This window comes from Aythya fuligula, chromosome 3, assembly GCF_009819795.1.
Source record: "Aythya fuligula isolate bAytFul2 chromosome 3, bAytFul2.pri, whole genome shotgun sequence".
NCBI classification, from domain to species: Eukaryota; Metazoa; Chordata; class Aves; order Anseriformes; family Anatidae; genus Aythya; species Aythya fuligula.
The window spans coordinates 12,710,746-12,734,651 of NC_045561.1; the positions used below are offsets into that span (position 1 = coordinate 12,710,746).

Genomic DNA, 23,906 nt, shown 5'->3' on the forward strand with positions numbered 1-23,906 from the left:
CTAACATCGTTGTTTTGGTCGTGGTTTTCTGCGACCTGAAAGAGGCAGTGGAAGGAGGCCTGGTGGTGTGAGGAAGAGAAGATGTCTCTCTGATTTCCCCCCTTGCTCTCACCACTAGTGTCAAGGAGGTGAGAGCACTCAGCACTTACCATTCTCACCACTTCCGTACCTTCTTGCTTCTTCGTTCGGTGGAAGAGCTCTCCCCTCTGCTTAGGAGGCTGCAAAACGAAAACGAAAATGAAAACAGATGGAGCTCCTTGACCTGACATGTTCTGGCCTTTTACAAGGCTAAAGCTTTAGGAGCTGTTCTGCGCTGAAACTGTGAAACAAGGCACCACCAGCCACATTCTGCTAGGAGGTTCTTAAGAGTCTGTTCATAGCATCACAGAATGGCTTCTGAGGTTGGAAGGGACTTCTGAAGATCATCTGCTCCCACCCCTCTGCCAAGCACGGTCACCTAGAGCACACAGTCACATTCTTGGTCACATTGTTCGCTCATGGTTTATCTGGTGTTCAGCAGGACTTCCACATCCTTCTGCGCAGAGCTGCTTTCCAGTAGCTCAGCCCCCAACGTCTACTGGTGCAGGGGGTCACTGCTCCCTAGGTGCAGGACACTGCATTTGCCTGTGTTGAACTTCGTGACGTTCCTCTTGGCCCAACTCTCCAGCTTTCCAGTCTCCTCTGAATGGCAACAGAGCCTTCTGGTGTATCAGCCATTCCTCCCAGTTTTGTGTCATCAGCAAACTTGCTGAGGGTGCACTCTATCCTATGATCTGGTTCATTGATGAAGCTGAACAAGATTGTTGTCTGCTTCCCTAAAAGAAAAAGAATAAAGTAAGCTATTATAGGAGGTACCACTACCGTGACAATCTGTAATTGTCAGACTTCTGGAGAGCAAGTATTTGCATACTTTTTACATGCAGTTGATTTGTTTATAAATGGGTTTAATTATTATTACTTTATATTATTGCTAATAATAGTAATTTATTAATATTAATGTTTAGTAATATTAAGAATGGTAACAATAATAGTAATAAAGAGCCTAAATTTTCTTCCATTGAAATCAAGAGAAGAAGTATTAAACTTTTATGATATCTGGAGTTAGTGCTATGAAATGGTAGCTACCTCTTGGAATCACCAATAAAAGAAATTTTACGGTTTGAGTGTGCAGAGGTGGTTTTTAAAAGACCTTGTGGTTTTTAAAAAAACATCTATGTGGATGTGGAGCTTAGTGCTATGGGTTATATGGTTAGCGGTTAGTGCTATGAGTGATACGGGTTAGTGGAGGACTTGGTAGTGTTAGGTCAGAGGTTGGACTGGGTGATCGTGGAGGTGGCAGTCCAACCCAGGTGATTCTGTGGGAGAAGGGGCGCGGGAAGGCGATGAGTTTATTGTGGTGAATTTCTGAGCTTTTACTGAATTTCTAATGGAGGACGCCGCCTCTCTATGCTACCAGCCGCCACTCTATGACCCGGGCGGCGCGCGGGCGAGCCGCTCTGCCCCTCCCCTCCATACCCTGAGGCCGCCCGGCCCCTGTGCGCCTGCGCGCCGCGGCCGCTCTACCCTCTCCCTCCCCCCGTCTCTATGGTGTCGTGGCGGCGCCCATGGCGGTGGCGGTGCTGCGGCCGCTGGACGCTCCCCCGGCCGAGCTGGCGCCGGTGACGGCGCTGCTGCTGGCCCCGGAGCCGCTGTGCGCGGCGCTGCGGGGCCGGGCCGGCGCTGGGAGCAGCGGCGGAGGCGGAGGAGGAGGAGGCGGCGGCGGGCTGGTGCTGGCCGTGCGGCCGGCGGGGCGCGGCGGGGCGCAGGCCGTGCTGCTGAGCGCTGTGGCGCTGGAGGCGGCGGGGCGCCGGGGGGCCGAGCTGTGGCTCCGCGGGGCGCTGCTGCGCCGCCTGGGGCTGGCTGCGGGCCGCAGGGTGGCCGTGTGGCCGCTGCGCCGCCCCCCGCCGCTCGCCTGGGTGCTGCTGGCGGCGGCGGCGGGGGGCGGAGGAGGGGGGAGGCCGGCGGGGGGCGCGGTGCTGGCGAGGAGGGGCGAGGCCTTGCCGGGAGCCGGCCCCGGGCCCGGCCCGCTGGTGCTGGAGGCTCGGCCGGCGCTGCAGGGGCTGCTGGGCAGCGGCACCCGCGTCGCCCTCGCGGCCCCTCCGCCGCCGCCCGGTGGTGGTGTCGCCTCCTGGCGTCGCCCCGCAGCGCCGCCGCTCGTGTCCCGCTTCGCCGCCGGCCCCCGGGCTGCTGAGGGGCCGCGGTTGAAGGCTGCGCCCCCCGGTGGTGGCGCCGGCGGAGGGGCGGAGGTGTGGGTGAGCCGGCGCGGGCTGCTGGCCCTGGGGCTGTTCCACGGGGAGTGGGTGCGGGTGAGAGCAGAGGGGGAGGCTCGGCAGCACCTGGCGGCGCTGCTGGCTCGCCCGCCCGCTTGGGAGTACCCGCGGGCTGCCCGCAGAAAGCCCCCCGATGGCACCGCGCTGCTGGCACCGGCCCTCGCCTTCAACCTTGGCTGCGACCCTGCTGGCGGTGGGCTCCTCTGTCTGCAGGTGGGTGCTGCGGGGAGCGGGTGGTGGGCTGGGGGGCAGCTGAGGAGGGAGCTGGGGGTGGCTCATAGTGTCCCTTGTCCTGCCACAGAGGTATGAAGGAAAGGCTGGTGCTGCGGAGGGGAAAGGAAGCCAGTCCTTGCTGTCCGTGCCGCCCTTCGCCAAGGAGCTGCACCTAGAGATCGTCTGCTCACCAGCCTACAGTGCCAGAGGAGTCTATGACCGTATTCTCTACAAGCACTTTGAAACGCCCCGGTGAGCCACACAGAAAAGCCACACATTTCTATTTTTGCTCTTGGGAGGCCTTGTTTGCAAGCTGCACCCTCACTGTATGTTCGTGGCATCCAGATCCAATACATGCTGATTACATGCATAACCAATAGCAGAATGCTTATGGAGAGTATTTCCAAATGTGTTTGCAACATCTGCTCCCCATGAGTTCACACAGGTTCACTTCCAAGCAGCATCTCTTGTCCTGTCCCTCGAAAGTCACCCTTAGATCTCTTTCCTTATAATTTACCATCCAACAGCAAAGGCTCCCAAGGACTGCCCGCAGACTTCCCTTCTGGGGCATGTCCATAACCCCAGTTTTCAGCTTTGAGTGAAGATCAGTGACTGGGAAGTTGGATGTGCTGTAGTCTTTGCTTGTGAAACCTGCCCCCAAGCCTTTTCAGGAGCCTCGTTATGAGGCTTTCTGCTGTTGCAATTAGCCAGGCACAAGAAGGTGACTTTGTCGGGAAGTGACACTCTTTGACAGTGTTCATCTTCTGTATCTCCCCCTTAGTAGTCTGGTTGCAGCTACTCTCATCCCATGCATGCCAAATCTTCAAGTGGTTGTTTTTGGTTTTAGAATGCAAGAGAGGAGTGAATTGGTATAAATTGTGACATTCTTTTCTGTAAAAACAGCTGTGGTAGGGGGAGGACATGCAAGAAGAATTTACTGTTTTTCAGTGTTGAAACTGCGTTTTGTTGTTGTTTCTTGTAGGCTTGTCCAGGAGGGAGACATCCTGTGTGTTCCTACGTTTGGGCATGCTGAGTTTTTAGATGTAAATGCAGACAAATTCCTTAGGTAGGTGGCAGTAAACTACGGTGCTAGCACATGAATACTAAAGAGAAAAGGTTCTTCTCCACTCTTGTTTCTCTTGAAACAAGACAGCAGATTCCGTTCTTACCTGTCTCTGGAGGTGACAGTTTTTCTGCCTCTTATTTTGGGGGAAGAAGGAAATGTTTTGCTTGGATTATTGTTGAATCATTAAGGTTAGAAAAGCCCTCCAAGATCATCTGGTCCAACCATCCCCCTACCACCAGCATCACCCACTAAACCATGTCCCCAAGCACCACGTCCAGCCTTTCCTTGAACACCTCCAGAGACGGTGACTCCACCACCTCCCTGGGCAACCCGTCCCAGTGCCTGACTGCTCTTTCTGAGAAGAAGGCAAAATGAGAAGTTAGGAGTTAGTCCTAACTCCTAGCAGTACCTGTGAGCTGAAGCCACCAGGGGAAGCTGTAGCTGTTGACGGTCCTTTTTGTCTGCCTAGCCAGACAGGAAGCAAAAGTCTCTCTGCCTACCCTTGCCTCTCAGTTGGCTCTTGGCTGATGGATGCTTTGTCTTCCAGATCTTGACTCCATGATTCTGACTACTTGTTTTTCCTTTAGGTGGCCAGAGCTGTACTTCAAAGTGAGGAAGATTTTAGGCATGGTGGAAGGCGAGCAGTCTGAGGGTTACCTGGCGGACACGCAGAACACCTCTTTGTATCTGGTAAGATGTTAGAGGAGGGCAGGGAGGGTGTACTGAGCCTGAGGGTGCTCTACAGATGCCAGATGTGCCTGTGGAAGCTTGTGCTTCCCCTGCTCTTGTAGAAGGGCATTTCAGGACAGACTGTCGCTTGGTAGCTGTCTTTTCTCAGCTGCTGTTCTGTTTTCCTCACAGGTGGGCTCAACAAACAGTGCTGTCCCATCTGCCCCAGCCTATAACAGTCACGAGTTCTGGAGCAGCTTGTCTCCTGCCGGACTCTCTGACGTTGTGAAGGATCTCTGCGATGCACTTCGGCCTCACCTGAACAGTCAGTGAGTTAAATTCCCTTCCCTCACGCCTCGGGAGAGCTGGGGCCCTGCTCCCCAGTCACTGGGAGAACTGCCTCTGTGTTACAGGGCAACCACGCTGAGCAGGGTGGGCAGCGTTCTCCTCTCAGGACCAAGTGGCAGTGGGAAGCTGATGGCTGTCAGAGCTGTGTGTAGCTGCCTCAACCTCCACCTCTTCAAGGTAATTCCTCCTCTGGCTGGTTGATGATTCTATGATCTCTCGGCCCAGAGGTTGCCTTTCTACCTTTTTTTTTTTTTTTTTTTTAATAACTATTATTTCGGTTAGTCTAACTGACTGTACAGACAGTGCAGCACACGGTAGTGTTTTAGGGGATTTCACATCACTGGGTAGGGCACTGAGTTGGAACCATACCCCAGAGGCTGGCACCAAGTGAAAACACAGAAGTTGAGGAGGTGATGAGGGCAGGAACTGCAGTGACACCGGGTGTTTGCAGTTGTCCGTGATAAAAAGCATGTTGCAGAGTGAGGCAGAGATCACACTGAGATCTTCCCCAGCTGGGCAGGAATCCTACAAAAGAAAGGTGGCCGTCGGTTTGATACCAACGTGTGTGCCAGGTCTGCTTCAAAATCTCACTGCCTTTAGAAGAGCTGCGCTGTAGTTGGGCTTCCTTCCATTCACCGAGAATCCGTCCAAGAGGACACAAAAGCCCCCACATCTTCCATTGCTGTGCTTGGCTTTGGAAAGGGGAATGACCTCAAAATGAGGTTTGTTTAGAAAAAGAGAGTTGGCCAAGGTAAGAAGTCCTTACATCTGCTACGGGAGCAAATGAGGGGCAGCGTGCCGTAACACAAGGTGACTGCATAGATCATACAGGGATGGGCTTGAGAAAAGTGAATTGAAGCCAGAGCAGATAAACAGCAGGGAAAGGGCATTCACCAGAAACAAGAAACATCCTTCAGAGGATACAAAACTGTGAGGTTAGAGCGAAGGATTGCATTAGCAAAGACTAGGATGTGTGTGAGCTGCTGGGAAATAATCCCTGTAGTTCCTGCAGAGCCAAGCCCTGTCCAGTAAGCCTTCAGGAGGTTACTGAAGGTGTTACAGCAAGCATGTGGTGAAGGGAGCGTGACTGATACAGTCTACTTAGGATTTGAAAAGGCTGTTTGGGAAACTGTGGCGGTGAGATGCGAGTGAAGATCCTGGTTTGGATATAATGCTGGTTAAAGGTTTGGGACATGATGGTCCGATGAGTCTGAGCTGATGGTAGCTGATGTACCTTCACAATCAGCAGGGGAGCTCTGCAGGTGTCTGGACTGGGAGCTGTGCTGTTCAGCATATTGAGAAATGACGTGGGAAAGAGGATGAATTGCGATCTGGTGGTTGTTCAAAACAAAGCCATTAAAGGTACGAGGAGACAGGTGGACAGACTGTCCTTGGGCTAGAGGAGAGGTTGAATGAGACAAAGTGACTGAGCAGTAAGATACCAGATAAAATTTTTTGGAGGTAGCTTTACAAGAAAAGTGTTGGATTTCAAGCTGGCTGTCACCAGTCAGGATCAATACTTCTGTTCTATGTCAGTGGCTTCATGAAAACTTTGGCTTTGCTCTCCATACATGGAGAGCAAAGGGCAGAGGGCTGTAAATGCTTACCCTGATCTTATTCTTTCTTAAGCAGCCACTTGTGGCCATGCATGGAGACAAGATAGTGGGCTAAGTGGACTCTTGGTCTGTACCAGTACAGCCATTGGTAGGTTTTCACAGCTGCAGCTACACTGGGTAAACTTTATGGACAATATGAGGTCTAGCCCGTGTCTCTGAACAGCACTTAGAGTTCTGAACACAAACACTGTCTTCACTGACTTGTTAAAAATGCCGTTTTCCTTCTGCGCACTCCTTTTTTTCACTCTGAGAGTCTGGATGTATTCCTCAAATTCTTTAATCTCCTTGAATCTATAGATTTATATTTGTAAGGGGCTTGGAAGTTGCAGGGTGACTTTTCTAAGAGCTTCCCAAACTCTAAAAGGACTTGGAAGAAGAAAAAAGCTAGAGTAGAAGAGAGCTTGAAGGTTCCTTTTTGTGGAAGGAAAACATAAGCTTACTCCTTTCGTGTGGGTCTTGTTAAACTCACAGAAAACAAGCTAAGCATTTTGGATATTTGGGTTTTCTTCTTTTGCTTAGAAGTTGGGTCCTGTTAAATTGTGGCACTACTTGGACAGAGAAGAGCAGTTACGAGAGTAAATCCGTAACAGTGGGTCAGTGAGGGAGGCAGATAAAGCCCTGGCCGTTGCCCAGCACCATGTCTTGTTCCAAGCAAAATGTCCTGTAGGGAGTCTTTGTCACAGATCCACTGCTAAACCTCCGGCTTCTCAGTGTGCAGGAGCCATATCTGGAGACTTCTGGCAACACCACAGAACAACCAGCAGATTTCCTCTCCTCTCTGTGCAAAACCTCTCAGCACCAGGAGGCAGCAGTGTGTGTTTGCAGCAGTGTTGGAGCTGCTGTTCCAGAGCTCACCAGCAGCCTCTTCGTTTTGGATGACTTCATGCAGTGTTTGCCTAGTAAACAGTGTAAAGCCACCCACAACTTCTCTTTTTCTCCTCTTACCTTCTACCTCTCTCTTGCGCTTTGAGCCTGTGTGGCACGGAGCTGAATAGTGCCCTGAGCCTTCCCCTCTGCTCTTTACCCTGTTCCTCCGAGGCGCCTTGTTCTCCCTGACCTGTTCTCTTCCACAGCTCTCCCCTCCCTTCCAGCACAGGTTGGCTGAGCCGTGACATCTCCTTCATTGACTTCTCCACTCCCTCGTCCTCAGCTCTTTCATCCAAGACCCTTCTGCTCCCCTGTCCTCCTGCAGGGAATCAGGAAACTGCCATTTCTGCATGTCAGATACTCCCGAAAACCCCTTCCAGCTGCGGATTGCCCACGGCAGGCTCCATGGAAGCGAGCGTTGCTCCCAGTCCCCAGCCTGTCCACGTTGCAGCCCCTGCAGTCCGTGCGTTGTGTGGCCTGTCTTGCAGGTGGATTGCGTGAGCTTGTGCGGTGACACCAGTGGAGCCACGGAGGAGAAAATACAGGTGGCCTTCGCCCAGGCCCAGCAGTTCCGTCCCTGCGTGCTTCTGCTGAAAGACATAGAGCTGCTGGGCAGGGACCGGGACATGCTGGGAGAGGATGCCAGGGTCATCGCCACTCTGCGCCAGCTGCTTCTGGATCGAGACCCAGCACTGAGGTACAGACCTTGTTGGGCACCCAGGATGATTGTTTCCTTTACTTTTTTATGTCATTTGGCCCCAGCTCTGAGGCTGAGGGGCTCAGGGGGCCTTATTGTCCAAGTTTGGGCTGGTTTCTGAATTTATTCAGATGAGCAAAGCTGGCGTAGTTGTGAGGCATGCCAAGGGTCGCAGGGTCTGCGGAGCTGTTCTGCTGGGATTGCAGAGCTAGACCCCAGGAGAATCCCTCAGCAGGTGAGAAATACCAGAGAGCAGGGAGGGAGGCCCCAGGTGAAGAGATGAGACATCACTTGAGGGGCCTGAGCTGGGGGCAGAGCTCACAAAGCAGTTCACGGGTAAGCTGGAGGAGAGTGGTATATGGGAGAGCTTGGCTAGCATGTGCACGTTTCTCAGAGGAAAGGCAACTACTGGAGAGTGATGTGATGTGATGTGGGTGACAGCAGTGGGGAGGAGGAGGTTTTCACAGAGCTGCAACCGTTCACTGCCCCCCTTTCTCAACAGCCACCCTGTCCTGGTGATCGGCACAACCTGCAGACCCCAGGATGTTCCTACAGATGTGCAGACTGCTTTCCTTCATGAGGTGAAGATGGAAGCCCTTTCCGAGGAGCAGCGGAGGTCGATGCTGAGCGTGCTGACCGCCAGTCTTCCTCTGGGCAAAGAAGTGAACCTCGCCAAGCTGGCCCGCAGGACTGCAGTGAGTGAAGCCACAGCGACACGTGGCAGGGGGCAGCCCCGTGATATGGCAGGATGGGAGAGAAGGGACAAATCCCGTAGCCCAGTCAGTATCTTCAGTGGTGAACCCCAGTCCTCAGACATCAGTCTTAAGAGCAGATTTCTGGTGGCTGAGGAATCGATGCTTCTTGCAGAGGGTTGATGCTCTGCTCTGCTAGAAGTCAATTTGAAAAATGGAAAGGAAAAAAACAAAAGACAAATCATAGCCATCAACCAAAGCACAGAAGCTCAGAGTACAGCTCTGCAGGGAACCTTTCCCATACACCTTTTATGGCCTGGCTGGACTGAACTGATACTCTTTGTTTCCGCATTCACAGGGTTTTGTGCTGGGGGATTTCTGTGCCTTGCTGTCCCACAGCAGCCGGGCTGCCTGTACCCGCATCCAGGCCTTGAGGTAGCCCGGGCAATTTGGCAGGAGGTGGGGAGGGTGGGGATGCAGCGAGCCCAGCCGTGCTGGGAGCAGGGCAGTGCCTGAGCCCTTCCCTTCTCTTTCCTTGCCAGTTTCCCGGGTGGACTGAGTGAGGAAGTAGAGAGGGATTTTTGCACTGCTGGCTTCCCAGTGCTTGAGGAGGATTTCAGCGTTGCTCTGGACCAGCTGCATGATGCCCACTCACAGGCAGTGGGCGCCCCGAAGGTAGGATGCTGGGGCAAAGGAGGGGGTTGTTCTTCTAAAAAATTCTCTCTCTGTGGCTCAAGATGCTTCTCAAACTTCGCCAGACCTGTGCTGTGCCCGAGCATGTTGCTTCCTGCTGTCTCATTCCACATACTCCCCAAGCCATGAAAAACAGTCCAGGTGTGTTTTTTGGACCCCGTTGGCTTTGGATTTGCTCAGGGAAGCACTTTGCAGCTCTAATTGGAGGTGGCTTCATCAGTAGGGGTGCCAGGCTGCATCGCTCAGCCTCTCAAGAGGCTGCTGCCTCACTGGGGTCTCTCCAGCTGCCTGGTATATAGGAACATGGAGAGGTTCCTCCCTGCAGAGGGAGTTTCCCCAAGTGTGAGAAACTTTAGACTTGATCCATGGCCTTGGCCATGGCTTGAGCTGGCACAGGGTTTTCCGAGAGCCGGGCGGTTTGAAAAGTTGGGGATCCTTTAGGGAAAGGGACGGGGGGCTGAGAGAAAACCAGCAGTCAGCTCCTGGGGAGGAACGTGCTCTGCCTCTGGTGGCTCATGACCGGGGAAACAGTATTTGGGGTCACCACTTCTGCTGAGCAGTGCAGTGCCAGGACCAAGCAAAATGATCAGAGCCTCTTCTCCCTGCCCCCACGTGCAGATGACTGCGCTCAGCACAGGGCTGGAAACGCTGCCCTCAGAGCAGTTGTTCCAGCACCTTCCCCAGCTGCTTGTTTGCAGTCCTGCCCGAGCGAGGTGTCGCCTCGCTGCTCTTGTCAGCAGGGAGCTACTCTGGGGCTGCTCGGTATCTAATTAATTCAGGAATTAACCAAACGAGCTCTGCTTCGAGGTGTGTTTACCAAGTTCACTATAAGCCAAATACTAACCACAGAGCATGCTCGGCAGCGGGCTGTGTGAATGGAAGCTAATTCTGCTTGTATTTTGCAATCCGTTATCGATTTCTTAGTTACTGGCTGGGGTTCAAGAAGCCCATTAGCAGACACGGATACTTTCAACGTATGTAACTCTCGGTTCCGTGCTTACTTTTTCTGGTTAGTCACACAATTTTTTTTTTTGCAGTTAATGGGACGCCAGCTTGAGCCTCTGAGAAAAAAATGATTTCAAACTTCAGTTGCTAGCAGCATCTGCAGCGTGTCCTACAGCTGCAATGTTCTCTGAAAACAACCCTGCAGTTTTCCAGCTCTTGTGCTGATGTCTGCAGGAGCGTGGGGGAGAAGGCAGCTCTTCTATTCATCAGCGGTGAAGGAAGGGTGCCTGGGATCTTTGGCTTTAGGTTTTTTTTTCTAGAAATCCTTATCTTGTCAGACCCGATTTTCCGGCAGAGTTGCTGGACAGCTGGAGGAAAAGCGCGATAACATCTCGAGTAGCAGAGCAAGGAGAGCCGAAGGAGGGGAGGGAGCCAAAGGAGGGGGAAAGAATTTCCCTGTGGCCTATTTTTAAACTCCCCAGTTGTGCTGGCACCTGTTCACCACCCAGCCAGCAGCTGGGGGCAGCGTGCTGGGGCTTTGTTTTCTCTGCATGTTCCCACGAGAGCTGCTCTGGCTCTGGGGGATCTGTCACCCAGGCTGTGGCATTCCTGCTATTTCGAAGGCTTTGCGCAGAGCATCCTCCTCCAAGGTTCTTTTAGCATAAAATAACACAAGTGGCATGGCTCCCCCCTCTCAAGTTTGCCGTCTTTCCTCACTTAGCAATCCTCCCTTGCATACTTGCAGTTGGCCCCATCCCTACCTACTTGTAAACCCATGAATTTTGTTCCTGCTTTTCCCTTTTCAAAAGCAGCTAGCTTTTTGCAGTGCCCTCCAGGCTGTCTGGCTCTCACATCCTCCTTCACGTGACAGAGCTGTTAGTAGCCCACGTTTTATCACTGTTGCAAAGCCCTTGCTCAGTCTCAGCACCGTGGGGGACAAAGTGCCCTAAACACACGTTGTTAGGCCTGTTTTTCCTTCTTTCACCCTTCCCCCATGTGTCCCTAGGGGGATCTCAGGTGGCTGGGCAGTGTGGTGAGGGGCTGACTTGCTGCTGCGCAGCACGAGAGGCCGACGACTGGAGCAAGAGCTGAACAGGCAGGCTCAGGAAGAAGTGCTGACGGGGACTCTCCCTCTCGTGCAGATCCCCTCCGTGTCCTGGCAGGATGTTGGTGGGCTCCACGAGGTGAAGAAGGAGATCCTGGACACAATCCAGTTGCCCCTGGAGCACCCAGAACTGCTGTCGCTGGGTCTGTGCCGCTCTGGTCTGCTGCTGTACGGGCCTCCGGGCACAGGGAAGACCTTGCTGGCAAAAGCCGTGGCAACCACGTGCACCATGACCTTCCTTAGGTGAAGAGCCTTGCAGGAGGACTGGCTTTCTCCTAGCGCTGGCTGGCCCTGCTCTAACCAGCTCCCTTCTCTCCCTGCAGCGTGAAGGGGCCGGAGCTCATCAACATGTACGTGGGGCAGAGCGAGGAGAACGTGCGTAACGGTGAGTGGAAGCGTCCTGAGCCTGCACGTGGCCAGAGGGGCTGCTCTGTGGTGCCAGAGGGAAGGGGGAGTGCTTAAACTGCTTTTCCAAACACCCATCCACAGCAGGCAGCAAGGGCATATATCCAGCAGTCCCTAACACCCAGTCTGGCTCTCTCTGAGCCCCTTTGGCAGGAGTAGAGAGGGGTGGTGAGGCAGCAGGCAGCTGATTTCCATCCACAGCTCTTCAGCTCTTCTCTGCTGGTGACTCCATTCAGGTCCCGTTGATTTGCTCCTCCTGCTTTTCTCATCTCGTGTGCTCTCTGTCTCCTCCCAGTGTTTGCCAGAGCCCGGGCAGCTGCTCCCTGCATCATCTTCTTTGACGAACTGGATTCCCTGGCCCCAAATCGTGGGCGGAGTGGAGACTCCGGGGGTGTCATGGACAGGTGAGCGAGCGTGGCGTGTCCTTGGGAGAGCAGGCATGCCTGCCTCAGCTAGGGGTGCACAGGGTGGCCCAGCGAGGCAGAGTCCATCCCAGCTCTTTATCTCCCTTTTCCCTTCCTGCTCTCTTCAAACCCTCTGCGTGGCCTGTCTCCTCTCAGGCTCATAGTACGGCTGTTTGCATTGCAGCAGATTCCTGATTGCCCAAGCTTGTTGTGCAAACATTTGGTTAAAACTGAGCCTCCTCCAACTGCTTCTGTGGCTGCCAACTGTTCCCTTTGGCCTCTTCCAAGGCCATTCTTCACACCCCTGCTTTTTGCAGTGGGAAACCTTTCAGCTGCCTCTGGTAGAAGCAAAGCACGTACAGCTTGGCGATGCCCAGAAACAGGGTGACTTCCCCCAGGGCTCTTATGCTGAGCTGATAGTCCCTCTCCAGTCTTCTCACTATCCAGGAGGGATTCTGCAGAGTTCTGCAGTGCCACCATGTGCCCACAGTGCCCGTCTTCATGCACACAAAGCAATTGCTTTGGAAGGGGCTGGGTATGGTTTGTGTTGGTTGGCTCAGGCGATGCCAGAAACTGGTTGAGATTCCCGTATGCCAGGAGGCCTGCACAGCACTGCAGTACTCTGCTGCCAGATGTCCTTGAGCCCGGTGGTTTGCAGAACTAGATCAGCACCGTGTGCTGTTTGCTGCCCTGAGGACTGGTCAGCAGCATCGCAGGCCCACCAGGGAGTCCCCAGCACTGACTGACAGGGCAGCCCTGCAGCTGAGCTTGCTGGGCAGCACCACGTAGCAGGGAGAGTTGGGATTGACCAGCACATCTGTGTGGGGAATCCGATCCCTAGCCGTGCGTGCCTGCCTATGTTTGGTCTGTGTTACCAGCGTCTGATAGCAAGTTGTAAGCACGTGCAGCCAGCCTGGAAGGGTTCAGAGCCAAGTGCAAGTAGGAAGGACCGTCTTGGTACCAGGGGCTTGTGCTGACTTTGCAATGAGCCCACACAATCGCTGGCTGTGCCTGGAGAGGTCTGGGCAGCTGTGTCTGGGCTGTTCTAGGGAAGAGAAGTAGGAGGTGAAGCCCAGGATGTGGAGTTTAGTGGTCTCCCCTGTTCTTTCTTCTATTTGGTGGCTGGGAGTGACAGTAGTGCCTTGCCAGGGCCCAGTTGTGAATATCCCATCTTGTTCCCTGCAGAGTTGTCTCGCAGCTCCTGGCTGAGCTCGACGGCCTTCATTCCAGCCGGGAGGTGTTTGTCATTGGAGCCACCAACAGGCCTGACCTCCTGGACCCCGCGCTGCTCCGGCCGGGCAGGTACATCACCTCCAACCCTGCCTCGCTTCAGGGCAGGGCTGTAGAGCACCTCAGCCGGTGATGAGCTGAGCTGGGTCTCTGCCACCTTCCCCCCCCGCAGAGACTCTTCCTAAAGCCTGCCCTGGCTTCTGGGGAAGGCAGGCAGCTGACACGAGGCCAGAGCTGATAGCTGTAGCAGCAGCACAAGCTACCGTGCTTGTTACTTCCCCCCCCTACTCTGGTTATTGCCCCAGCAGCAGAGCAGGGCAGTAGGAGTCTCGCTGTGACACCAAACTGGCAGTAGGACTTGGTCCCCCAGGGTCTTTTCTGGAGAACTCTGTCCCAGTTTGTCTTCATACTTGGGGTTTGCCTGTCCTGGGGCAGGGCTTTGTATCTGCCCTTGCTGGACCCCGTGTGGTTCCTGTCAGGCCATTTCTCCAGCCTGCCAAGGTCCCTCTGAAGAGCAGCCTTGACCTCCAGCATCTGTAACACCCTCAAAGTCTTCTGTTGTCCGTGGACTTGACAGCAGAAGGAGCTGCCCCAGGGCCACCACCTCTCAGTTTTGGTGCACAGGGCTGAGCACCAGTGGCAGGTGTTTCTGGGCCTGTTCTTGACCACCTCTTTTCTTTTTTTTTCTCTGCTGACAGGTTTGACAAGCTGGTGTATGTGGGCATAAATGAAGACCGGGAGTCCCAGCTGCAGGTGCTGAGTGCAGTCACCAGGAAGTGAGTGATGCTGTTCTCTTGCAGCACCTTTCCATCACCTTGCGGTGGGTGGCAGCCTTCCTAGGAGCAGGCCACCCCTTGCTTGAGGATCCTGGCCGTGTGGTGAGGCTGCAGTGCACCAACACAGCAGGAAGGTCCCACTTGCTTTCTGCAAGACTTCCACAAGCACATCAGCTGCTTTTTCCAGAGCCGAGGGTGAAGGCAGCTCTGTCCATCGTACTGCCTCTTGTCTTGTGATGTTGAGGGGTACTGTTCAGCCCATGCTCTGTGCATGTTTCTCTGTTTCCCAGATAAAACACTGGTTGTGGGGTCACCAAGTAGCAGGGTTTGGCTGCTTCTCCAGCTTCTCTGAGCTCCGGAGAGCATCTCTGGAAGCAGAAGAGCAAGCTGTGCAATGTGGGTGTGGAGTTACACCTCAACAGCTGGGTGAGCAGCAGAGCATCTGCTCTGCATCTGCTTTAGCTAGGACTTTTGTGTCATGGGTCGCTGTCATCGCTGCTCCTTTCGAGGATGAGCTAGCAGGAGACGTGAGGGCGTGGGCGGGCTGCGAGCATTGTCTCACACCGTGCGGTTTGGCAGCCGTGCCCTCCAGAGCTGTGCGCTCCTTCGTGCTGTAGGAGGCTTGCTGCTGTCTGCCGTGTGGCTCTGATGGGATGGTTTGGTGTTCCAGTGGTTCCTGCTGTCTGTAATTAAGCGTGTTCTTATTCAGCCCTGGCTGCAGGCTGTTCCCAGGTGTGCAGAGCATTTAATTTCCCTGAGTGAGGACTTGAAGTTGCCTTTGATCCTGCTTAGCAGGAGAGAGGACCTCGCTGTGGGGATGTTTCAAAGAGAAGTGACTGTGGTTAAAAAAATAAAATAACCAATCAAACATAAACAAACAAACAAAGCCCTTTGATTTTTTTGGAGCGTGCGGAGCAGAGTCCAGAAGTTGCTAAACATGGGGTGTGACTCTGTGGCCTCTGATTCCTCCTGCCCAGTCACTCTGGCTGCTGCATATCTACCAGACTGTTTTTATTTTTGTCCTGTGGCTCTGACACCTGTGGCTTCGTTTCCTGGCAGGTTTAAACTGGATCCTTCCGTGAATCTCAGCAGCATCCTAGAAAAATGCCCGGCTCAGCTGACAGGAGCAGACATCTACGCGCTGTGCTCGGATGCCATGATGTGCGCCGTCAAACGCAAGGTGGAATGGATCGAGGAAGGTGGGAGCCTGACCCCAGCCCATCCCAGGCGTTGTGGCTGCCCAGCTCAGGGGCAGGGAGGGCGGTTACAGCTGCTGGCAGTAACTGGGCTTCGGGAGGAGAGCCTCGGAGGCTCTGGGGCTGTCTCTGAGTGCTGGGCTGTGGGTTACTGGCAGGCAGTTTCGACGTGTGTGAGCATCTCCACCTCCAGTGCTTGGCCCTGGGGGGAAAGAGAGGCACGGGTTTTCTTTCCAGGCCAATTTCCCTCCCTTGGCAGGAGAGAGGGATGCTGGATCTTGCCAGCCGCCCTAGTGCTTTGCTCTCAGTCTTTTCCCATTCTCTGTCTCACGCAGGGCTGGACACAGAGAGCTCTGCTCTCATCCTGACCATGGAAGACTTCCTGCAGGCTGCTGCGAGGCTGCAGCCGTCGGTGTCTGAGCAGGAGCTGCTCAGGTACAGACACATCCAGCAGAAGTTTGCTGCCTGCTGATGCTCAGCGCAGGTGGGCCTGGAGGAACCAAGGGGAGGATGTGCTAAAGGAGCGAGAGAACTGGGCTGAAAACAGACGCCCTGCTGGTGGACCCCGTTTTTTGAGCTGGGCTGAAAAAGTGGCCGTGCAGTTTCGCGTGCAGGCGCTGTTCTGCTCAGCCTCCCTGGGTGGTGGGTTGTGTAGCAATCCCTCAGCTGTAGAGGAGAACCCAGGAACAGGCCAGGGTGACCCCAGGCAGGGGAGAAGCTGAGTCTGGTGAGTGTGGGCAGCACGGGGGTGTCCCAGGACAGCAGAGCGAGGCCAAAACTGAACCCAGTTTGGCAGCGGGACGCGGGCTGGAGGCAGTCACTTGTAGGACATGAGGCAATGTTGCTGCCACAGGCCTGGCCTTGACATGGTCTCCGTGAATAAATAGAGGTTTCTGCTCCATTGCGGCACTGCCTGGCCTCAGATCTTTGTCCGTGGTGCTCAGGACAGTCCCTGCTAGCCCCTGGGAGAACTGGGTGTCCCAGAGGAACCCGCGTCCGGCAGGGAACGGGGAGTGCAGGCACATGGCTGGGGCCACCAACCCTTGTGGGGCTTGGAGAAGATGAAGGAAAACCTCGCTGCTGCCTGCAGAGGGAGCCCCGTTCTTCCTGGAGGAGCTGCAACAGGGACAAATGGCAGCAAGAGAAAATCCCACTAGATACCAGGAAAAACTTCTCGCAGCAAAGAGGGGGCCTCCAGCCTTGGAAATACTCACCCCAACCCCTGGCTGGAGCAGCCTGGAGCTGCCCCATCTACGCCAACCTGTGCTGAGCGTGAGCTGGACCAGACACCCCCGAGGCCCTGTCTCACCTCGCTGCCACACGTGCGCTGCTCCCTGGCCTTTGCCAAAGGTGCCAAATAACCCCCACACTTGAGCTGTGCGTGTCGGGCAGCTGGCCGGCAGCTGCCTTGTGTCTGCCAGGTCCCTGCCGCTGCTCCCACAGCTCCGGGGCAGTCCCAGGGTAAAGCAGGGAGCCGTGAGTGCCCCAGCCCCGCGGGGTGTTGGTGCTGCCCACACCAGGACTGCTGCCAGCGGTGTCCCTGTGCCACGTGCGGCTGGTGAGGACCTTATCCTGGTCCAGGCACTTGGTGCATGACCGCCAGCTGAGTGCCTCGAGCACTGCTGCTCTGGCTCCTGAGCGTGTTCAGGCAGAGCTGGCCATGACCACACCGTGCTGCTGGATGTGGCCACCACCTCTTCCCCAGGGCGAATGAGGAGGGGGCTGCAGCTGTACCAAGGGATCAGGGCTGCGAGCAGTGTCAGGAAAAGGGGGTTGGAGGTGTGGTGGGGACTGGCCACTTGCTGACTGGCAGCAGCAAGGAGCAGAGAGAGGGGGGTGAGGCTGTACCTGTGCCACCCCCTGCTCCCCCTAAGGTCTGGCAGTCCTTGCCCTGGGTACCCAGATCCCCCATACACGGACACACGGACCACAGGCTCCAGTAGCTCTCACAGGTGCTCTTAATTAACAGGAGGGGGCTCCCAGGCAGCTCGCGGCGATGTCCCCAGCCCCCTGTGTGTCCCCAGAGCTGCTCGGAGCTCTCCGCCGCCACAGTCCCATCTCGGTAGCCCCCTCACGCCGTCTTCTTCACGACGTGGATGAAGTAGCAGGGGATGTGGGCCTGGCCTGGCGTGTAGGGCTGGAAGTCACCCAGGACGCTGTGCTGGCACTTCCCCTGGAAGGCACCCTTCAGCAGCGCCGTGAAGGCCTCCAGCCGGTGCGGGTAGTACGAGAGCCGAAATTTGCTGCGAGGAGGCAACGGTGGTGAGGCCGGGGGGGGGGGCTCAGTGCCCACCAGGAACCACCCTGGTGCCCCCCTCTCACCTCAGCTCCGGGGAGGCCCCCGCCTCCGTCGGGGGGACCTGCACGGTGTAGTCCAGGGTCACCATGTGGGCCTTGTTGTTCACCAGCAGCACCGAGGTGGTGATGTCCTTGGTCAAGTCGCTCTGGGGAGCACAGGAGGGGCATGGGGAAGGGGCTGGGGAATGGGGTAGGTGCAGAGGGGCGCGGGGTAGGGCAGGGTCCGGCAGACGCCCACCTTGTAGTAGATGTTCTTGCCGGGCGGCGCGCAGCCCGTGGCCAGGATATGGTCGTAGTTGCGGTGGTCAATGACCAGGACGCCCCCCGGCCGCACCATGCTGGCGATGTTCCTCAGGGCCAGCTTGTGGTCGCTCTGGTCCCCTGCGGAGGGAACCGCGGTGTCCCCAGGCAGGGGTTGTGCCCTCGTACCCCCAGGACCACCGCCACCCCCCTCATTTCACCCATACCCAAATCCTTGCACCCCCCCCTCAGCTCTTAGCTCGGGGAACCCGCAGCCCCACCCAGGGTATGAGCTCAGGCACGTTCTCAGCCTCGCCGGGGCAGCGCAGGGAACCCACAGCCCCACTTGTGGCACGAGTCTGGGTGTGCCTCCAGCCTTGCCAGGGACGCGACACCGACGCACGCAGCCCCGCCACCCCGCGGCCTGGTGGCCCCGCTCGTGCCATGAACTTGGGCACGTTCCCTGGCGACGCAGCACCACCGCCTTGGTTAACCCACTCGTGCCACGAGTTAGGGAAAGTTCTCAGCCTCCTGGGCTATGAGTAGGGGTAGAGGTGGGTTTGTGACCCCTCCCCGCGCCCTCCCACCCCCTCCAGCCTCACCTTTGAAGTCAGGCAGGTGCGCGAAGGAGTTGCCCAGGCAGATGACAGCATCGAACCCGTCCCCTGGCTTCTCCAGGTCCTTCTCCAGCGTGAGCCAGTTGGCCTCCTCGATGACTGCAGCGCAGGGGAACGCGTGAGGGCAGCTCCCCCCCCCCCCGTCCCCAACATCACCCTTTCCCTGCGAGCTTCCCCCAGCTCACCCCATCGGTCGAAGGGCTCCTCCTTGCGCCGCTCCCAGCGCTCCTTCAGCGCGTACTTGAGCATCTTGTCGCTGGCGTCCACGCTGGTCACCTGGAAGCCCTCCTCCAGCAGCATGATGGAGTCCACCCTGGGGACACGGCTGTCAGCGGGGCGCCGAGGAGGGCTTTGGGGAGGGAAGGGGGGGATGGGGGCTGACTGCTGCGCGCTGCCTCACCCGGTGCCGCAGGCCACGTCGAGCACGGAGCGGCAGCGGTGCTGGCGGAGCAGCGCCAGGAGCCAGCTGCGGTACTCGGCCGTGCGGCTCCGCGTGTCCCCGATGTACAGCTGCCACACGCGGGCCGCCCGCCCGTCCGCGTACTGGTCCGGCAGCCCCTCCGCCGCCACCCCCAGCGACCGCGTCCGGTACACGCTGTCCACCATCCCGCCGCCCGCTCCGGATCCGGCTCCGGCTCCGGCCCCGGCCCCGGCCCCGGCCCCGGTCCCGGCCCCGCTCCGGCCTCGGCCCCGCTCCCTGCGCGCCACTCCCCCCGATCCCGGGCGCGCCACTCCTCCCGGCGCGCCACTCCCTCGCCACGCCCCCCGCACTCCCCCCGCCGCCAGCCAATCGCCTGCCGCGCCCCTTCCCGCGCCACGCCCCCCGCCTGCCCTCCCGGCCAATCCGCGCCGCCCGCTCCTCCGGCTGCGCGCCACGGCCCGCGGGTGGCGGGGTCGGGGCCGACGCCTGCGGTGCAGCCCAGCGGGGGGCTGCAGAGGGCGGGGGGGGGAACCGGGGGGAACGGAGGGGCTGGAAAGTGTGGGAAGAGGCAGGAGAAGCACGGGAGAAGGGAGGAGTACGGGAGGAGTACGGGAGGAGTACGGGAGGAGTACGGGAGGAGGAGTAATGCCGTGAAAACAGCAGCGCTGAGGGTGTGCGTGACACGCACGAGGTCCTGTGGAAAGCACCGTGAAAAGCTCCTGCGGGCACAAGTGGGAAGTTAACCGGCCTCTGCGCCTAGGGTGTGTAAGGAGCACACTTGTCTTGCTTGATTTTAACCTTGAAGCTTGATTTTGATGCAGCACGTCAGAGGCCGTGCGTCTCGATCCGCCCCAAAAGGCACCCGGGGCACTTCACTCACCCCTGGTGAACTTGGGTCGCTGAATGGGAGCAGGTTGGTGCACGGCTAAGCGCCTTCCGTGGGACAGAGATAAGCAGCCAAGGACTACGGGGAGCAAAACAGCCCAGGCACAGGAAATGGTGTTAACCATAATGCAAAAAGAATGAAAAAACAAAACAAAACAAAACAAAACATGGGAAAGTTATACCTGCCCAAGACCCCAAAATACTGATTCAATCAGGGCTAGTTCAATCTACAAGCCTAAGACCTGGGTCCAAATACATGTTAAACTCCGGGACTCAGCCACATGAGGTGATAGAACAGCAGTGGGACTGCTCACAGCATGGCGATTGATGTCCAATACCCTACAACAGCCTACCCAGACACCTAGGGGACAGGCGGAGGCTCCTATGACCATACAATCCCCATACACTATGAGCTTTTTACAGTCAGTGTCTGAAATGCACGTCCTGGCGCTGCACAACTGTCAGACTACAGCACAAATACTTCCAACAGCCCCTCAATGCACGGTGTGACCTGGCCAATGGCGCCGGCTAGTGGGCCAACGAGCAGTCAAAAACCTAGGATGACCAGAGGGTGATCGGTTACGTGGAGATGCTGGAAAGCCTGCACAGTCTTCTATCGCCACAGAGCAAGGACCGCAGGGGTCTTGTATGCAATTTCTGGATATGCCAGCTGGTAGGTGCCCTTTACAGGTATGTAGATCATGCTGCGGCTCAGGAAGTTTTGTTGAAACAGCTGGTGGTTGAAAATGCTCATGCAGATTGCCCACGGGTCTTAAAAACTCTGCAACATCCTGCACTTACAGACAGGATAGATGCATGTCAGAAGGTGGGCACCCCACAGCATCAGGTTAACCCTTTAACGCAGGCTTCTGCGGCTTTCCATGCTGGATCCTCTGAGTCACAGTAACACTGATACTGCCATTATCCTGATCCCAACGGCAGTTACGGGACTGCTGGATGACAGATGCCCAGGTGCCGTGATGCTTGACTGAAGTTCGTGGGTAAGGCGGTTTTGGCTCCACAGGACCTGCACAAATTATGTGGGCACAAAAGGTCTCTGCACAGCACCCTTCCCATCGCTGTAAACTCCAACATTCCGCTCGGTGAAATGAGATACAGGGCCGAGATGGGCCCGACCATCATCACAACAGCCATCGCCGTCCTTTTAGGTTCCATCAAAAGGGACAGCTGCTTGGATTTTAATTACACTGGTAAAAATCAACCTATAGCACAAAATATTAATTCCTCTCTGTCAATATATAGAAATAGCACAGCCTGCTGCAACTGTGCCAGCCCGAGCATCTTGCACTCCACCAACGTGCCCTTAGCACTCCCCTCAGAGATCTTTATCCGCGGGGATTGCGCGTGGGGAGGAACACCCGGGTCCGTTCATGAAAGCATCCAGAAAGGAAGGGAGGGGGTCAATAAACTCAGGCAGGATGGTGAGCAGGGATGGATTAACAATTTTTTTGGTGGTTTTGGGTTGGGAAGCTGGGTTATGCACCTGCTGAAGCTACTCACAGTATGGCTGTTGATTTTCTTATGTATTTTAATACATGTACCGGAAAATGACCGGCCTATGTACCTAGGGAATATAAAGAAGCACACTCGCCTAATAAAGTTTCATTTCATCCTGCACATCGGAGTCCGTACCTCTCAGTCTGCCACAACTGCCCCCTGCCCCAGCTTGCTGGAGCCTACAGGGGCCAATGAGTCCATGCCAGGGCTGGCTGGGGGCCGTGGCCCCACAGTGTGGAGCGAACCCCTTCCCCTTCAGTACTTTTGGGGTGAGCACCATGCCTCAGGGCTCCCAGCCCCTGCCTACAGCTCGTCAGCAGGGCTGTGGGGGAGCGGGGCCTCCTCCTGGACACCGTGCTCCTCCAGGGTGGCCCCTGCATCAGGGAGGCTCTCGATGCCCTCACTCTGCTCCTTCACAGTTTTCTTCTTCTTCTTCCCGCTCTTTTTCTTGCTCGGCTTCTCCCCCAAGCTCGCCAAGTCGCCCTTCTTGCCGGTCCATTTCTCTGCCAGGCAGCCTGGGGAGAGAAGCAAAGCCCTGAGGGAGGAGCGGGGCTCCCCACACCCTCACCAGGCCACCCCGCTCTGCCCCATACGTGCCCATCGCCCCTGGGAGCAGCCAAGACTTACTCGCATCCTTCCCTTTTAGCACATGGTCAGCACAGAGAAACTGGGAGAGATCCTCTGTCTGGTGGTGCCTGTACCAGTCCTCGATCACGTCTTCATACTCCTCCACCAGCACGTCGCACTAGCAGAGAAAGGAGAGCCTAGATCCCAGCACGGGGGGTGCGAGTAGGGTGCCAGGTCCTGCCAGCACCCACAGATCCTCCCCCAGCCTGCAGAGCCGCTGCGGGCTGCCCCCGGCGGGCAGGTACCTGCTTTTTGAGGTCAGCCACCTCGGCGGAGGTCTCGTTCCACAGCTCGTAGGGGATGTCCATCACCACCTTGACGCCCTTGTGCACCAGGTTGTGCAGGGTCTCAAAGGTTTCCGACATGCCCTGCGGGGGAAGAGAGCCACCCCGTGAGGTGACGCTCCCTGCCCAGCTCCTGCTCTGTCCCCAAAGTGCTGCCCAGGGTACAGACAGGCACAGGGCGTGTATCTCCTCCCCCACACCCAATTTCTGAGGCCTCACGTGCAGATGGCTGGCTAGGGACCCAGAGGACAGAAAGAACAAACCACAATTCAGTGCCCCAGTAGCATGCAGGGAGGCGAGGGACTGAAGGGTAGCCCCCACCTTTGCAAATCTGTTGCTGCCGCTCCTCTCTTTGTGCAGGTTGTAATCCAGCAGCCTCTTGCAGATGTTCTCCGTCACCTCGATGAGCCGGATGTCCCTGCACAGACAGGAGGGAGGGGAAGGGCTCGGTGCTGCTCCCCAGGAACAGCCAGGGTGTGGGGCTGAGCCTTCCTGGAGCAGGAGACACATTCCCCATGCTGTGCTTCCCACGCTGCCAAGCCCTGGTGCATTTTAGGCCCGTGCAGCCCACCTGCTGGCTCAGCAAGGCCCCAGCTCCACAGGCACCAAACGTAGCAGGAGCCCCTATCCTGCTCTCACTTACGACTGCGTGTACTTGACGGCGGAGCCCTTCCCGTCCAGGAAGCCATACTTGGTGTCGATCACCTCCTTGGTCTTGCCGGTCTCCTCAAAAGCAGATTTCAGCTCCAGAGCCACGTACTTGCACACTGCGGGGCGGAAAGCACAGGCGGGTTGGAGGCTTTCAGCACTCCTGGGGACGGGACTGCTTGGGGAGTGAGTGCTGGGAGAAGGGCTGGATGGAGATGTGAGCAGAGCAAACATCATCCGTGTCCATAAAAACAAACAGCAGCACCTCAGCTGGTTGTGCTGAGATCCTCTGAAGCGAGGGGAAGACCCAAATCAGACCCAAATCCCTGTGCTAACGTTAGGGAGGCCGGGAGGCAGAGTTCCACCTGCGGGAACCCTTCAGAACCGCACTTGGCAGCCACCCACGGCCTCATCTCTGAGGATGATGATGAGGAGGAGGATGAGGAGGAGGAGGAGGAAGGCTCCTCGTGTACCACAGCAGCCCCACGGCGCATCCCACCCCCTCCCCACAGCACCGAGGCCTCCCACCCCTGAGGGGGCTGTGTGAGGGCAGGGCAGGGCCCAACCGCCCCCCACCCCCCGTTTTCCCTCCGGACACCGTCAGGCGGCCGCAGCGCTTTATTTCCTCAGCGCCTCCCCCTCGCCCAGCCCTCGGAGCCCCCCCGGCCCCGCTCACCCTCGCACTTGCTGGGCAGCCGCACCCAGTCCGAGTCGTCGCCGCCCGCCGCCGCCAGCAGCAGGAGGAGGAGGAGGAGCACGGCGGGGCCCTCGGCCGCCACAGCCGCCGCCGCAACCGCCATGGCTCCGCTTCCGGGGCCACGCATCCGGCCGCGCCTCGCCCCGGTAACCACGGCAACGGCCAATCCGAGCGGGCTGCGTGGCGCGCCCGGCCAATCCCAGCCCGCGCGCCACGGCAAGCCCCGCCCACCGCCTGCCCCCGGGATGGAGGGGCCCCAAGTGTGGGCAGTGCCCTTACCTCCCCCCCCCCCCCCTTCCCATCCCCAAATTTTGGGGTCCCCCCCCCCGCAGCAGCGGGGACCCCGCTCTCCTCCCAAACCCCCCAGCTTTGAAGGGGGCTCTCCGTGCTTCCAGCACCGGGGGGGCTCCTCGCTGCCCGTCCCCTGGGGGCGCCCCCAG

At 57.1% G+C, this 23,906-nt stretch overlaps 3 protein-coding genes across 4 annotated transcripts; 1 reads left to right on the plus strand and 2 right to left on the minus strand.

Moving 5' to 3' along the window:
* Window positions 1–1,604: 1,604 nt before the first annotated feature.
* PEX6 (peroxisomal biogenesis factor 6) lies at window positions 1,605–16,133 on the plus strand. Its single transcript, XM_032185687.1, has 17 exons — window positions 1,605–2,522; window positions 2,611–2,774; window positions 3,505–3,588; window positions 4,176–4,278; window positions 4,450–4,586; window positions 4,671–4,782; window positions 7,577–7,785; window positions 8,288–8,480; window positions 8,836–8,912; window positions 9,020–9,152; window positions 11,258–11,463; window positions 11,544–11,605; window positions 11,921–12,029; window positions 13,215–13,331; window positions 13,958–14,035; window positions 15,095–15,234; window positions 15,567–16,133. The coding sequence occupies exons 1-17, from the start codon at window positions 1,605–1,607 to the stop codon at window positions 15,701–15,703; spliced, it is 2,979 nt and encodes a 992-aa protein (XP_032041578.1). The 3' UTR covers window positions 15,704–16,133.
* A 1,033-nt stretch (window positions 16,134–17,166) lies between these two features.
* On the minus strand, window positions 17,167–19,010 carry GNMT (glycine N-methyltransferase). 2 transcript variants are annotated; one of them, XM_032185462.1, is made up of 6 exons: window positions 18,787–19,010; window positions 18,572–18,699; window positions 18,372–18,485; window positions 17,768–17,910; window positions 17,554–17,591; window positions 17,167–17,474 (listed from the first exon to the last, which is right to left on the minus strand). In XM_032185462.1, the coding sequence occupies exons 1-6, from the start codon at window positions 18,990–18,992 to the stop codon at window positions 17,303–17,305; spliced, it is 801 nt and encodes a 266-aa protein (XP_032041353.1). In that variant the 5' UTR covers window positions 18,993–19,010; the 3' UTR covers window positions 17,167–17,302. The 2 variants fall into 2 exon arrangements, with proteins under 2 accessions (XP_032041353.1, XP_032041352.1); XM_032185461.1 differs by having other exon boundaries at window positions 17,554–17,675.
* Window positions 19,011–20,826: 1,816 nt separating this feature from the next.
* Window positions 20,827–23,579, minus strand: CNPY3 (canopy FGF signaling regulator 3). Its single transcript, XM_032185463.1, has 6 exons — window positions 23,446–23,579; window positions 22,765–22,888; window positions 22,443–22,539; window positions 22,083–22,205; window positions 21,838–21,955; window positions 20,827–21,725 (listed from the first exon to the last, which is right to left on the minus strand). Exons 1-6 carry the CDS (start codon window positions 23,567–23,569, stop codon window positions 21,514–21,516), a joined length of 798 nt encoding a protein of 265 aa, XP_032041354.1. The 5' UTR covers window positions 23,570–23,579; the 3' UTR covers window positions 20,827–21,513.
* Between the last annotated feature and the right edge of the window lie 327 nt (window positions 23,580–23,906).